The sequence below is a fragment of the Charadrius vociferus genome, unplaced genomic scaffold (genome assembly GCF_000708025.1).
Source record: "Charadrius vociferus isolate BGI_N301 unplaced genomic scaffold, ASM70802v2 scaffold187, whole genome shotgun sequence".
NCBI classification, from domain to species: domain Eukaryota; kingdom Metazoa; phylum Chordata; class Aves; order Charadriiformes; family Charadriidae; genus Charadrius; species Charadrius vociferus.
This window is the reverse complement of record NW_009649180.1, coordinates 606,767-621,901: the sequence shown is the minus strand read 5'-3', so window position 1 is coordinate 621,901 and position 15,135 is coordinate 606,767. Positions and strand designations below refer to the sequence as shown.

The window sequence follows — 15,135 nt, the reverse complement described above, 5'->3', positions numbered from 1 at the left end:
AATTATGTGCACATTGCAAAAAGGTAGTACTGAGTTATTTATTACCGTGACCTAATCTTCAAAAATTGGAGGTTTTTGTGAGCAAATGGTGATGTGGGACACGCGCTAGGAAGTTAGGGTACCCCTTATCTCATTTTTCAGTTATTAACTTCATTACTTAGGATGGTCAGCCTCTGTTTTGAAAAATAATAATGAAACTGAACTGCAACAAACATTTCCAAATTCAGTTAGTTAAACAATAAGCAATCAACCAAGTACAAAATTTTGTTAATTGGATTATTATTTTTGTCATTTACACCAACTGATGCTGGCAAAAATACAAGGAGCATTCAGAAAAACGCAGCACAAAAACATCCTTCATCAGGTGTAACCCCTACACTAAACTATCAGTCCTGACACACCAATAATCCCGATGCCAATGAAAAATACTTGCAATTTTTGCAAATGTGACTGGTAGGAGTGATATAGTCTAGGAGAAAATTTTTGAAAACATCTACATGATTTAGGAAATTATGCACTATCTTTAAGAATAACAAGCGTTCTGCAGCCTAAATTACATTGATTTGCAAAGACACACAGGAATGTAAGTGTTTAAAAGATTAAAGTTAGTGTCATAGCTCACATAGACACTTTAAAAAATTACCCTAAATCTTTCACTTTTTGCCAGCACTATTCATTTATTTATTTTTAATATTACATCTACATTTAATAGTCTACATTTACTTATATGCTTTCCTAAGGAGGTTAAGTAACTCCTTAAACTCTGAAATTATTTAGCTGGCTTAAGTAGAGTTTGATTTTCTGTATTTGAAAGTATGGCTCTTTATTTTTACATTTTCATTTAATATAACAAATCAAACAGAGGGAACAGTGCTGGGTTTGCCACAGAATATTGCATTCCTTAACAGCCTAAAAAGTAACTGCATCTATGATTATCAAACCCTATATTCAGAAATCTTCACTTAAAAACTTTATCTTATGACTATGAAATAAGAGAAATAAGATTCAACATTCACCAAAAAGCCCTCCTTCAGGAATAAAACTATTGTTTTGAACTTTTTGCAAACATCTCTAACAGCACTACAATACAGTTATCTCTGAAAGTGACACAAAACCTTTGCTAATCAAGCATTTCAGACAGTATTTATCCTTTCCCCTTGCTTAAGAATTTTCTCTCATTTCCAATCCTGGAAATATTATTGTTGTTCTCTCTTTTTTGCTAACATTTCAGAGATAAAACAATCAAGAATTATTGGTTGGTAGAGGTGAAAAAGAATATATTACCTGCGAACACAATGGAATGTAGATCTCAAATTTGTTTTAATAGGAAATTTCTTGCAGCAGATTATGAGACTAAGTCCACCAAAAATTACAATAATTTAAAAAGTAATCTACATATTGTGAAATGAATCTAACGAAACTCAGTGGCTAACTGCTTTTGTCTTTCAGTCAAAGTTTAAGCCAGCTTCAACAGAAAATGATGATGAAGCTACAGGTGATTTTTAAAGAAACTGGATCAAATGAAACTAAAATTGTACAAGGTTATTTTAGTTTGTGTAATCTGTTACACTTGATAGTCAGTGTGTAAAGTTCTGAGTACGTTTACTTGATTCTGTAGGATTTTCCCCAGAAGAATCCTGCCATGATGTATGAGATGTATTACCCAGGAGTTCATCTCCTCTGTATTTTTTTCCTCTTTATTCTTTCTTGTTGGAGGATCTATTACAAGAACTGTAAATGGAGGCCTTAAAAAGATCTCTCATGTGTTGAAATAGTGTTCCTAGGGAAAATTCTCATAAGTTGAAGTCATTGAGAAAACAGCTGCAATTGTTACTATGCTGAAATACATCTACCCTGCTGTACTGTGATCTGTCTTGTAATGTCCATAGAAAAAATGTTACTATACAGCCTCCCTTTTCTGTACTTTAGACCTGCTTGGAGCCATAAGATCGCTTTTCTTTATTGTTTAGTAAGTGTTTTTTAATGAAGTGTACTGCTTTTATTATATAGGACTCAAAATAAGATCTAAATCACTATCCAATAAAAGAAAATTATTGAGTTGGATATCTAAAGTTACTACCCAGAGGCTACTCTGGTACAGTATTTATAAATCTCTAAACAGTTAAGTATAATTGTCTTTCTGGTTTTTGGGAAGAAAGCCAAATAGCAGTTTTAGTTACAACTGAAGAAAAATATTTTGTGTTGGGCCCTGTTCATCTGGTGGGTAAAACGATGAGTAAAATTCTCACAATGTAAGACTCTGAAAGAAAATACAAGAAACATGAAAAACTAAATGGGAACAGTCAATAGATGCTACTTGAAGAAGAAAGGATGGAAAGGCCAACAGAATGATGGAAAGGAGAATTACTGGAGCTGTCCCAACATAACTGCAAAGGCATATCCCATCCCGGACTCAATCTTCTGGGGTGCTTTGGAAAAACGTTATGGCTGGGGAGCACAAATGCTTAACATGGATCTAATATTCTTTGGTCTTCTCTCCAAGATACTTCTTGATAAAATAATCTTATCTTACATTTGAGGGGATGGAATGAGAATCAGGAAGGATCAAGGGACAATAAAAACAAATCTCCAGTACCTGAGAGTGACCTTTTTTTCTCCATCACAAACATACCTCTTTACAAACCTTTCTAAAAAGACAACCAGTCAACATCTGTAAGAGGAACTGCAAGATAAAAACAGGACTTCCCTTGTCACAAATAGACATCTGACTGAGTTTATGAGTCATTTTGTGAAGAGGTGGGCCAGGCTCCAGCTTTACCGCATTTTGTATCTCAGAAGCTGAGATATCTTAATGAAAGCGATGGTTTGCTGCAGCTGCAGCGGGATACACTTTGGCCTTTCTGTCCTCAGAATCTAGGTCTCCCAAAGGCAACAAACTGCCCTGATGATTTCCAAGAGCTCATTTTCAGGACATTGGAGTCTGCACCCTTAACCTCTAGCAGGCCTAAGGAGTTGCCCACTCAGCTTTGAAAAGTTCAATGCAGACAGCCATGAGAATGTTTTCAACATGAGAGCTTTCAACAACACAGGTCCAATTTGAAAGTTTCTTTTTCTTTTCAAGTAGAATCACACATTTTATTGAAAGGAGACTAGCAAATCCTTCCAGAACAGTTAGAACACTTCCTTCTAAGGAAGTGTCCTGGTTTGAGTGACACAGGACTAATTTATCTTCTAATACTTTGGAAAACTGCAGTTTTAGAAGATTCCAGTGAGTTATAGATATGGCCCTGTACTTCAGCACTGGCCAATGATTATGGCTTGTCTAATGGCTAAATAAATTTGCATCCTGCTTTTTATGGTGCACTTTTTGTACTGGTGTCATCTCTTGTCTGATGCTGGACTGAAATAATCACAGATAAAAACTGGAAAGATCTTTGTGCATTCAATAACCCGTCAATTAAATGACTAATTTTTTTCTTTTTCAGAGGTGTAAACATAAATTATATATAAGGTTTTCATATAAGATTCCACTGCTTAGCGACTACAAAATTATGCTAGCTTATTACTTAGAATAGCAAGGGTAAGATTACACTGGTAATTCCCTCACCAAAAATCTCACAGCTTCGCCCATATGTTTCTCAGGCTGTTCACATATTTTGTTTTGTTTCATCTCTTTTCAACACCCTGTCACAGGTCAACTGACTCTTCCATGCACCCAGATTTTCTAATGTCAGTGTTTCCTGTGATCAGTAATAGGAGTCACATAAAAGAACAGCATAGAACACTTTTTCAAGGGATGGTGTTGGTGAGGAAGGTCTTAAGTCAAAAATCATACATTCAGATCTAGAAACATTCAGATTGGCAATACTTAAGGTTTGTAACAGCTAATGTGTTAAGTATAAGGAAGTATGTCAAATAATACACAAATATTTAAGCAAAAGTTAAATGACAACTGGCTCTGTAATTAAAGGTACTTAATTGCCAGCAAGGAGCTGTGAGGTGGTTCCAGTATGCTGCTTGTTGACCAGCAAAAGCTGAATCACCTGGTTTGTATAATTGTCATGATAGTTGTGTCCACCGTACGTTAAAGCTGCATTTCATAGACAAAAATGTCACATTGGATATAACTTCCAGTAAAGTTTGCGCTATCTGTTGATCTAATTGCTTCTGACAGTCTAACCATTGTATTCAAGGTCTTTCAAAAAAATTTACTCTACTGAAAGCAATGCAACCAATTCAGAAGTAGTGGATACCATAAGCAGAGGATTTACTGGGAAGATAATTATTTTATGAAGCAACTGGTTTTAGAAGAACCACTCCCTAGTCAGAGCTCCCAACTAAAATAGGATGCTGGCCACCAGCCTTATGTTATGCCCTGTTTCCCCAGAAAAACTAGAGGCATCTTTTTTTTTTTTTTTTTTTTTACAGGCAGGCTGATATTTACCAGAAGAAATGTCCAAAGTTTCTAAGTATGTGCTAACCTATTGTGCCTCTGCTTCTCTGCATCAGCAGCATTGAATAGGGCTGAAAGGACCATAGCCCAAGTCTACGTTTCCTGACCTATAGGGGCTATGCTGTAGCAGCAACCTGGATAATACAGAATCATTGAACAATTCACGCTAGAAGGACAACAGAGGGTCCCCAGTCTGAATTCCTGCTCAAAGCAGGGTCAGCTATGAGGTCAGATCAGGTTCTTCAGGGCTTTATGCAGTCAGGTCTTGAATACTTCCAAGGATGGAGAGGAAAAAATGGCAGGTGTTCATGAGGTGTACAAGGCTGTTACATTGCTAGGTTTTTCCGTCCTCATTCAGGGGTGGTCTAAGATCCAGTGTGCTCCCAGGGGTAAAATACAACAGCCAAGTCTTGGAAATACCACTAACCTCTGAGGAAAAGCAGGAGAAGGAAATTCTCTCAGACTGCCCATGCTCAAGAATAGGAAGGGAGGAAAGGGGTGAGAAAAACAGATTCTACTTCTTGATGACTTTAATTATGTGTGTGACAGGTGACAGAGAGACCCACCAAAGAACAGCCAATAGCCTGGTAGTGAAAGTACACATTTAGTTTTCAGACACAAAATTTCAAACCCCAGGTCTAAATCAGCAAAACAAGGAACCTCCATGCCTGTGTTCCACTTCTGCAAGGAGTTTCCTAACCATGACTACAAGTTATCATAGTGCGAGCAAGTCAGGCTCACAAATTTTTGAGGGAAAAACTCTAAAATATCTGGGGCTGTATTGCTTCCAGACCACAGATTTGAAACTTCAAACACCCATGGCGAAAAAACACTTCCTCCTCCTCCTCTCTATATCTACACGTTATCCAGAGAACTATCCAACCTGACTTTGAAAATTTCAAACTTTTAGTTTCCTGGTACAATCTAATTCCAGTATTAAATTCCATGGTTTTATTGCTGATTCTAAGACAGAATTTTCCACATTCAAGAAGTTTCTATATTCATGAAGTTACACTGCCGCCTCTGATTTTTAGCTTATAATGCCTCTTTCCTGATTAGAGTGTAAAGAGGAAAAACTGAATTTAATCTTAGTTCTCACAGTCCTTGAGGGAAAACTATCTCTAGGTCAGGCTTATGGGGAAATTGCAGACCAAAGTACTATCCTTTCTACACCTACATTTATAGCAGGGCTAGATCCAGGGGGAATATTTACTGCAGCACTTAATAGGTTTATCAAAGGTAGGACTTCAGCTGCATAATCTGCAAGACCCTTCAGGGATGGGAAGATGATTGTTTTTACACTGATGGTCTTTGCCAGGGTGCTTATGACTGCTTTGCAGCTGCTTTGCACAGGCACTGTTGGTGTAAAATAGCCTTTGGCTACCTATGAATCAGTCCCCTAATCTCAGCAAAGTCTGAAGGATTCTGTTCAATGTCCTTAAATGGGACGAGTACATGTCAATCCATGGGAAGAAATCACCTTTGAGTTAATTCTAAGTGGCTTTTTGAGCAAGAAGGCACAGGAACTATAGAGACAATTTAAAATTCTTGTTCTTTTTATTTTACTTTTCTGCTTGTATTACTCAGTTCTTTTTCTTTCTGGTCGCAATGTGCTTTACATAAAAAAGAAATCTTGTTAGACAGAGGCTTCAGGTATTCTGAAGTGAGTATGAGCTAGCTTTGGCTCTATAAGAGCAATTGCCTGGTAAGAAAGCCACAGAGCACGGCGGGGTGAGAAAGCAATGATTTTATCTATATTTTTAGGAAAATTTTAAAATGAGAAAAAAATGCCAGTTTCACATTCATTCATTTTTCCTTCCACAAGATGTGCTTTGTGATGTAGCAGAGAAACTATGTGACTGTCCCTTTAAAAGCCATCATACCAATCAGCAGGTTTAACTGTCAAGCAAGTTGATGTAGGGCTCTTTGAATTACTGAGTGAGGGATATTCTTCCTGCCAGGTCCTGTCCCCTGTAGGCACTGCAGAGAAGTATTATAGGGCAGTCCTTACCTTGGGAATTAGCCTGCAAGACCCCAATGCTGTCATCAAACTGCATAGATTTGATGTTGAGTGACGCCAAGATGCATTCCTTGTCCTGCAGCGAAGCATCATCAATATTATTCTGATTGGCTGACAGGATAACGCACATGTCGCAGAGGTTGATGTTGACAGCCCTTAAATCAGCCCGACTTAATGGCGTACCCTTCGGCACAGAGAAAAGGGGGGGGGGGGCAGGAAAGGAAAAAAAGAAAAACAAATTAAAGATTGAGAAGGAGCTTTGGGAAATTATTTAACAAGTATCTTTTTTATGCTCTGACATTAAGCTGGTCTAACTATGTGCCAGGGAATAGGAGATGTGTGCTAATCTAAAGGGTAGTTGGTGCTGATGGCAGCATTTTAGGTTCAGTCTCAATACTCAGTCAAGCTATTACTAACAAACAAGAAACAGGAATAATGCCAGCATTCTACATCTCATCGGTGATTTGAAATTGTCTTGATTTAAGTCACTATCATGTGGCAACCTCTGGCTCTCTGAATATAGCAAGGGGGGTGTTTTAAATGTCTATTTATCTACTACCAAGTCACAATAGTCTTGGGCAAAAGAATAGCAATTTAAACAGGAAAGCATTATGTCCCCTACAAATTTGAGATGCAATCAGGATAAAGCTATTTTTTTCTACCTGAAGCAATACACACAAAAGGTTAATCCTTTTCAATGCACGTTTTTGGTGCTCCTAGAAGGAAAGCATACTGATCTTCAAAGTTGTGTGATTAAACCCTTTGAAACAGAAACAAGACTTTATCTTAATGGCCACAACTCCTGCAAGGTTCCCTGCTTCCACAATTCTCAATCAGAGAATTCAATAATTAACATGAAATGTTGTCATAGTCTGTGGGGTTTTTTCATAGTTAACACAAATGAGACATGACACTTAACCCATTATGTTTTGTTTAAAGATAACACTTGCTTTTCACATCCAACAGTCCACATCTCTAGTTACAGAATATTAAGTCTATGTCACAGGGGCTGCGAGGTCCAGGAAAGAAAAAAAAAAAAAAAAAAAAAGAGTTTTTTATGGAAACTAGATTCTGCTCTGCTGCCTCACATGGTTTGGTACCCAAAGACCCTAATGATGATGAGGAGACTAAGCTGTCCCCTTGTCACACAGTGACTTTCATAAAACCGAGTCAAGACCCTACTCTTCCATCTCCTGATCACTCATGGTGAACTCCTGAACTCCACTGAGAATATTCAATGCAAAAGTGAATTTAAAATGCACAAAGTGAAGGCTGAGCTCAATTCGTATTCAGTGATTGCCACCTAGTTTCAGATACCAGCCTCACTACTCCACGCTACTTTCATTAATTTGAGGCATGAAACCTTGTGGAAATCAGTATATATCAACCAGATATGATTTAGTTATAAAGTTCTCAAAAGTTAGGATATGATTATTCCTGCCACCTTAATTCTGCCCTCTGTATCTGTACTGTGCACCAAGTGAAGCAGGATTCCTGTGGGGAAAAATAATATGCAAGCATGTAACTAATTAAAGGCTTACTCCTAATGATTTTATGCAAAGGGACAGAATGAAGGCTGCCTGAGGATATTTAAAATTGGCATTTCCCTACTTTTTAAGAGTTTACTCAGCAGCTTAAATGCCTCTTTTAATACAGATTTTAAATGAAATTTCCATGTTTTTTTTAAACAAGAAGAAACGTTTTTATATTCAGCTGTAACCACATCCCCATCAGATGTCAGCAGCAAGTTTTACCTTGTGAACCAAAGCACAGAGAAGTAGGAAATGAGTTTGAGTGGCCTCCCTTTAACACGATTCCTACCAGTATGATCTCAGAAACTTTAGTAGACTTCTAAATTAGTATAATTAGATTAGAATAATGCTGATATTTTTAACTTTATATAACCATTTTGAAACAGATAGGCTGAAAAGAAAAAAGCAGTAGTGAAGTCTGTGTAGTCTTCAGCACCCTTGATTACTGTGTAAGACACAATTACTTTACATATTCTGTATTTTTAAAGGTGCATTAACTAATTATTTAAGCTGTTTAATTTGTAATTAGCCCAAAACTACTCCAAATTTGGGTGCAAACTGATTGGGGAATGTAAAGGTGGTGTACATTTCCTTAATGCCTCTTCAGAATTCAGAATCAAAACTTTACAAATATGCATTATAATAATGGATATACGTTATATACTGGAAAGTTTAGAAGTAGTAGCTGGAATCTATTCCGCTCCACAGTTCAACAGTATTATTAATTTAATTCTGAATCCTTAGACTTTAGCCTTCACAGTGACTGGAATTAAAAGGGATTGGCAGGAAGAGGAGGATATTAACTGACCAAATCTGATATTGACACCATTTTTGTGACAGCAGAGAATCTTGTGACACCATCTGTTGGATCAGTTTACAGAAAAAAGCCAAGGGCTAACACTAAAACTGCATTTACAGTAACAAAGACCTACAGTCTGAATTAATCAGAAAGTGAAGACAGTCTTTCCATTCTATAGCTATTTTCCCAGTTATCCAGTTTAGGTTACATCCATCATTGTCTTATTTACTTTTAACTCTGAAATGTGATTATTAAGAACTGGTAGAGTCATAATTTTTCATTCTGATAAAAAAATACAAGCGAACTCTACTCTGTAATGTACAGAGCATTCTCTTCTGTACTTATACCACAGGCTCATTTCCCTCCTGCCTACATCTGTGTGGGTCATTTACAGCTACGACCACCTAAGATCACCAGCTTGGAAGGCTTCATTTGTGTGTCCTAGAGCTTGAGTTTCTACATTTTGGGCACACGAGTGAATGATAATGCTACATAGGAGAAAAAGGACCTCTGAACTGCCATTTTAGTAGTTGTCCCTACTAAAATCAATAGGATTTTTTCACAGTTTTCAAAAGAGTCATGGTTTTGCTGTACTTCCATACGCGAGTATGGCAGGACTGAAATGCTATGGCAACGTTCCTTTTAAAGTAGGCCAGCCTACAGGAAGTTTTTATGACTATAGATAGATATTACATGGACAGAGTAACAATAATTTTTTTCAAAGGTTTTGTGGGTTTCAATACATAAATAATGTCATAAATAACTACTGTCATTCTGTCAGTGAAATCACAACATCAGAACCGGCTACATGCAGTGCACTACAGTGAATGTTCGATATATAACACAGCTAATACATTTGATAGCAGCTAAAATTCATCCGATGAGGATGACGAGGAACCAAACACTGCGGCAAATATCTTCTAATAAGGTCTCACAGGGCTCTGCTTTCATAGACACAGTAAAGGGAAAATCTAAGTCCTCAGGCCTATAAGTAGACAAAAGTAAAAAAAGCCTAAGATCAAAGTCAATACGAATCTGTCCAGTTGGTGTCCTAAATAACAAAGTATCAATAATATGGCTTTGGACTTACAGGCAAGATTGAAACCTTGGGGAAGTTATGCAGTGTCTCCCATTCCCTTCTCAGGTATTCAAGTGAACCCACAAACACAATGTGCTTGAGTTCATGGTAGTGAAAGTTGCTGGCTCGTAATGGCATCACTAAATTTCTTAGTCCAATCAAAGCAGATTTAACATCCCCAAATATGCAAACGACTACATGCCCACTTAAAACTGTCATCGCTGCTTCACTTCGAGTCTAAAAAAAAAAAAAGAACAAAACAAAAAGACAAGGGAGAAATGAAACAAAGGGAAACTTAAATCATATATTGAGCTTTAAACCAGGAAAAACACAACTGTCAATATTGTTCATGCACAAAGAAGCGGTTTGATAATAGCTGTTTATTTTACCCTTATTTATCTTTCATTAAACGTGCTCAGCAGAAGAGAATTTCACTTTTGTTTCCAAATCCTTCAGTGTTTGGGAAGACAATGTACTGGACGGAATTCTGGTCCTATATATGTTTCTACACATGTGGATTAAGACTCTGGTTACAATCAAAGTACTATGGGTTTAGCTAAGAACAGAATTTGACCTACTATGCATTTAGCCATTAGAAGGATTTTAGAAAAGGTATGCAAAACCATGCCTTAGCTGAGGAATCACTAGTAGTCTTGTTTCAGGACCAATTTAAAAAGGAAAACGTGAGAGCCCGATGGTCTTAGTGGTATTACACATATCTTGTGAATTGAGGACCATATTCTCTTAGAGTCAAAGTTCTTATTTTAGGACAAGCTGCTACTACCCTTGAGAAGCAAAGAATGCTGTACACTGCTCTGCTTTACGATGGATGCTCATCACACTCCACAGAGCTTCTCTCAGTAAGAAAAACCTAGTGTGCAAGATCGTGACTAATACTAACTTTCAGGACCATTGGGCTTCCTGACTTGTTGAATAGATAGAAGGAAAAAAGTCTCATGGAGAATGTTTGAATGGTATTCAGAATTATCTTCTTGTCTCAGTGACGAGAATAACTTTTTGCACTAATTTCATCAGTGGTAATGTCAGTTGAGCAGGCAACTCAAACACCAACATGACTAAATAAAATCATGAGGAAAAAATGACCTTCATTTCTAGAGCCAGTCTTAGCATTATGGCACTCCATTGAGTAGCTGCAGATCCACTGATATCATATTGCCAAGAAATTGTACACTCAGCACCATTACATAGAAGTTTTGCCAATGAATAAAACTAAGGCAACGGTGAACTGCAGATTTTTTCCCTCATTTACCCATAGTATATGCCCTTTTTATAAATTATGGAAGCATGATAATGTGCAATGCAGATTGGAATATGCATCAGAGGTGTTCACGATGTAAGAAGGGGAACTCTGTTTAAAAGTTTTCTATCAGTTAAAAAATACATGGAGTTTTCAGTTTCTCTGGGGCAACTACACTGATTTTCATATAACTCTACCAAGAGAGTGGTCTTGGCCCTTCAAATAGCGGAAGACATGAGCAAACGCTCAAGTGAAGCACGTAAATTGTCCCATGCCTTTGCCTAATGGTCTCAAATACTCAGACTTTACAAGACAGAGACCAAGTCTTGAAAGAAATTGTGTAAAAAATGTGACTCTGTAGTCATTGATCTCTATGTAGCCACATACATTTGACTGTATACCAAAAAAAGTTCTTACTGCCTGATACTGCTGGAACCTCGCAGAGCCAAAACAGACCTTGGGCAAAAAAATGAATTATTTTCTGATTGAGGCATCATCAAGTATCAATTAGAAGACAACCTGGGAAACCTCATCATCTTCAAATTATGTACTAATTTGTACTCGTGTGAACTCTAAGGACAGCATTAAATTTGCATGGATATGAATGTAGGCATAAGTTGTGAACTATGTGTTTGAAAAGGTGTAGGGTTGTAGGGAAGCATTGTGCTGGCAGCATCTTTCTTGGTGATGATGCATGAAGCAGAAAGATCCCGGCTAGACTTACAGATACACAGGCTAGTTGGGGAAAAGCTAACACGGCATCACCAGGAGATGATAATGGAGGCACTCCACAGCGCCATTTTTGGAGAAACAATTTTCAAAGTGGGACAACATGTAAACGCTGTCTGTTAAAATGTGTTCAGAGCATGAAGGCAGATTTCTATCTCTGTCTGTTACAAAGTATTTTACAGCAGGTCTGCCCCTCCTTGCCTGCTGAATACATAGAAAGGCATACTATTTAAAGCTGTTCAGCCAAATTTCGCCTCACAGCTCAGTCTCTAGAATTTGGAATTTACTTGCTTGAATGTTTAAACACTGATATTGCAATTCCAGGCAATGTCACAGTTACTACAGAAACCCCTGAGAAGTGGAGACAAGCTTTTATCCCCTGATTACTAGAATAACTGGGGCTGTCACCATCGTTGGCTACACCATGCCACAGTGCAGGAAAATCTAAGAAAGCCGACTCAGGAAAAGCTTTATGAAGTGTGACAAAGTGAAGATCCACCAGGGAGTTCATTTCAAATACCATCAGTTTTGCATATGAGATCTGGAGTTAGTTACTTGTTACTCTTAGGTATGAGTACATGAACACAAGTGGCACAAACTTTCACCGAACAAAATAGACTGTGATAGGCCTTCTAATTATTTTTAATGACTTGAGTCAGTTTGATGGCTTACCCAGTTAAACAAACAAAACAAATGTAGACTAGACTCACTGCAACATGCTAGAAAGGCAGAGTAGTAGTACTACTTACTCTGGCCTATTTGGGCATCTTGCAATGTTGGAAATTGAGAGAGAAGTTCTAAGAGAGCAAAATTCACATAAATAAATAAGAGATAATGCAAAGCAACACTTGCCTGTATTAGAATCATTACTGCCTTGTGTAAAGAGAGAAATGGGGTGTGTAAACATTTAAATATTTCCAATCTTAATTCTCTAAAGATTTAAACTCAATATGCAAATTTCAGCTTGTGAAAAAGAAATTCTCTATTTTGGAGCAATTTTCATTGTTGCACTTGGCATACATATTTATATAACCATAATTCTTTAATTAAAATGCTAGCGTGGATTTCACCACACTGTTTTTCTGATTTCAATATGCTGGATTTAATGACAGCAGAGATTAATTTGTTAGTCCAGTAGACATCAGTTCTGTGGTTCAGATAACCTCTTTTCAAACACAGCTTATCACCAATACCTACCAAAATGACCTTTTCGATGTCCTTGGCTGGACACCAATGAAACATCCCTGTAGAGTCATACTTTTTCACATTGGCATCCATATTGTCAATCTGCTCGTTGCCAGGAATTAACAAGGGGTCATGCCTGGGGAAAAACAAGTTGAGGACAACATAAGTGGAAAATATTATGAATTATGGATGGAAAGATATCCCAAGAGCTGTGTTCAAAGAGGGATAAAAGTAAAAAAATGAAATGTATTTACACTTTAACATGCTTTCAATGAGGGCACTTTTAAACAAAAGCTGAAAAGAAAAAAAAAATTAATTTTAAAATTTTAGGTGCAGTTTTGAAGAGTTTCCGTACTCTCTCTACAGCAATAGCCATTTAATTTTAAAGGCGGCTTTCTGACACCATCACATCCATAAAAGTTTTGTTTTTTTTCTTTCCAGTCCCACCCTTTCAAAATAAATATCAGGGTTGCTATTAGCATCTGCAATGAAGTAGAAGGGATAGGAACAGAGCCCCATGCTGACTGACTGGCATAAGTATGGAAAGCCAATTACTTGCTTTTACCACATACAACTTCTGACGTGATGCTCTTCGCAGTAAAAGCTTTAACAGGCTGCACTTTAAATATTTTAGCAATTTGCCCAATCATATTTTGCTTTCCCAAACTGAAGCCCTTTAAAGATTCAACAGTATGTCATTTTAGAGCACACTGACTAACAAATGCCCACATCTGGAATACATGATTTTAATACCAAACAACAATGTCCATTTTCGTGGACAACTCTACCTGTGATAACCTTCCAAGTGTTTTTCCAACAAGATTTTAAAGCACAAGGCTTCTCAAAGGAGAAGCAAATAAAAGACATTTTTTATAAACTTGCTCTCCAGAAATATAGTTACATCTAGGCACAGACACATATAGTTCTTTAATTTATATGCTAAAAATCAAACCTTGTGCTAAGTACTAAGTGACTCCAACACTCTCAGATGCTGGTGAGGACCACTAAGTGATTGCACTATACAATAGCATTAGAAGGAGGATCGTGTTTACAAGGCACAGGGTAAACTGACCCTAAAATCCTAAATTCAAGGAGGGAACAGCTTTGTCTGCTAAAACTACAGTCTTTACTTAAGGTTTTTGCCATGAACACTTGAAACATCCTGATACAGAACTGTAACTTTTCAAAGAAGAAAATATTTGCTATGTAGGAATATGCTAAGTACTCTGAGACAGGTAGCCAAATTTTAAAGCAGTTTGCCTTTTGAAGTCTGTTAAAGAAATGCCCATATTGGCTGAACTCTCAAAACTGGAAAGTTCACTGCTTTTAAAGCATATGAGCCAGCAGACAGTGGTAAGAACCTCTCTTTTGCATTGTCTACTAAAGCAGACTTTGAACACTGTGTATGATATAGGTTAATTTACCCCAAATACAATACGAGAAGTTACCTTATGGTAACTTATCTATGGAGTCAACTCCGTAGAAAGTGGCTTAAAAGAACTTGAGAAGCTATTAATGCAATGTTGCATTTAAACCAGAATCTTTTTTTGATGCTTCAAGAAAAAGCAATGCACTACATGGCAACGGCATAAGTCAGACTCACCTGTAAAAAGAAACACTATGTTTTCAAAGTTTTTTACATTCACTCAACAGAGATACACTTCAGCGCATTTCACTATCAACCCACTGGCAGCAGAGGAGTCTCTAGGGGACTGCCTGGAGTCTCTGACCCCACTCCAGGTTTAGGAATGGAAGGCCTCGCACAAGTGTGCTCCCTCTTCTGTGGGAAGCAGAGGTGGCTGCTTGGTGCAAAAGCTGTACCAAAGGGTTTTGTTGGGTGGTTTTATGCTTGATTTTGTTTGTGGTTTTTTTTGTTTGGTTTGGTTTTGTTTGGGTTTTTTTTATATATTTCTATAAAAATATCTAGACTGCATTCTCTTACTTCACTCATCAGTGAGCTGCAGCCATGGTAGTTTCGGCTGAGAGTTAGCTGGGATGCTGTTCATAGGGCATTCCCTGCTGCTCAGAGCTGCATGTGGTAACATAAGGTCTGCGAGCATGGATACAATTCCATTTGAAGGCTGTACTGACGTTCAGGCAACGTTTAGTGGTACTCTGTC

The 15,135-nt window shown here is 37.5% G+C and overlaps 1 protein-coding gene across 18 annotated transcripts in view; it reads right to left on the bottom strand.

Moving 5' to 3' along the window:
• KCNMA1 (potassium large conductance calcium-activated channel, subfamily M, alpha member 1) overlaps positions 1–15,135 on the bottom strand; it is a 502,219-nt gene that overhangs the window by 40,910 nt on the left and 446,174 nt on the right. For all 18 annotated transcript variants that reach the window (XM_009888636.1, XM_009888640.1, XM_009888635.1 and 15 more), the window contains 3 exons: positions 13,028–13,151; positions 9,856–10,080; positions 6,426–6,618 (listed from right to left, as the gene is read on the bottom strand). In XM_009888636.1, the coding sequence (XP_009886938.1) occupies positions 6,426–6,618; positions 9,856–10,080; positions 13,028–13,151 (542 nt within the window). The remainder of the gene's footprint in view (positions 1–6,425; positions 6,619–9,855; positions 10,081–13,027; positions 13,152–15,135) is intronic.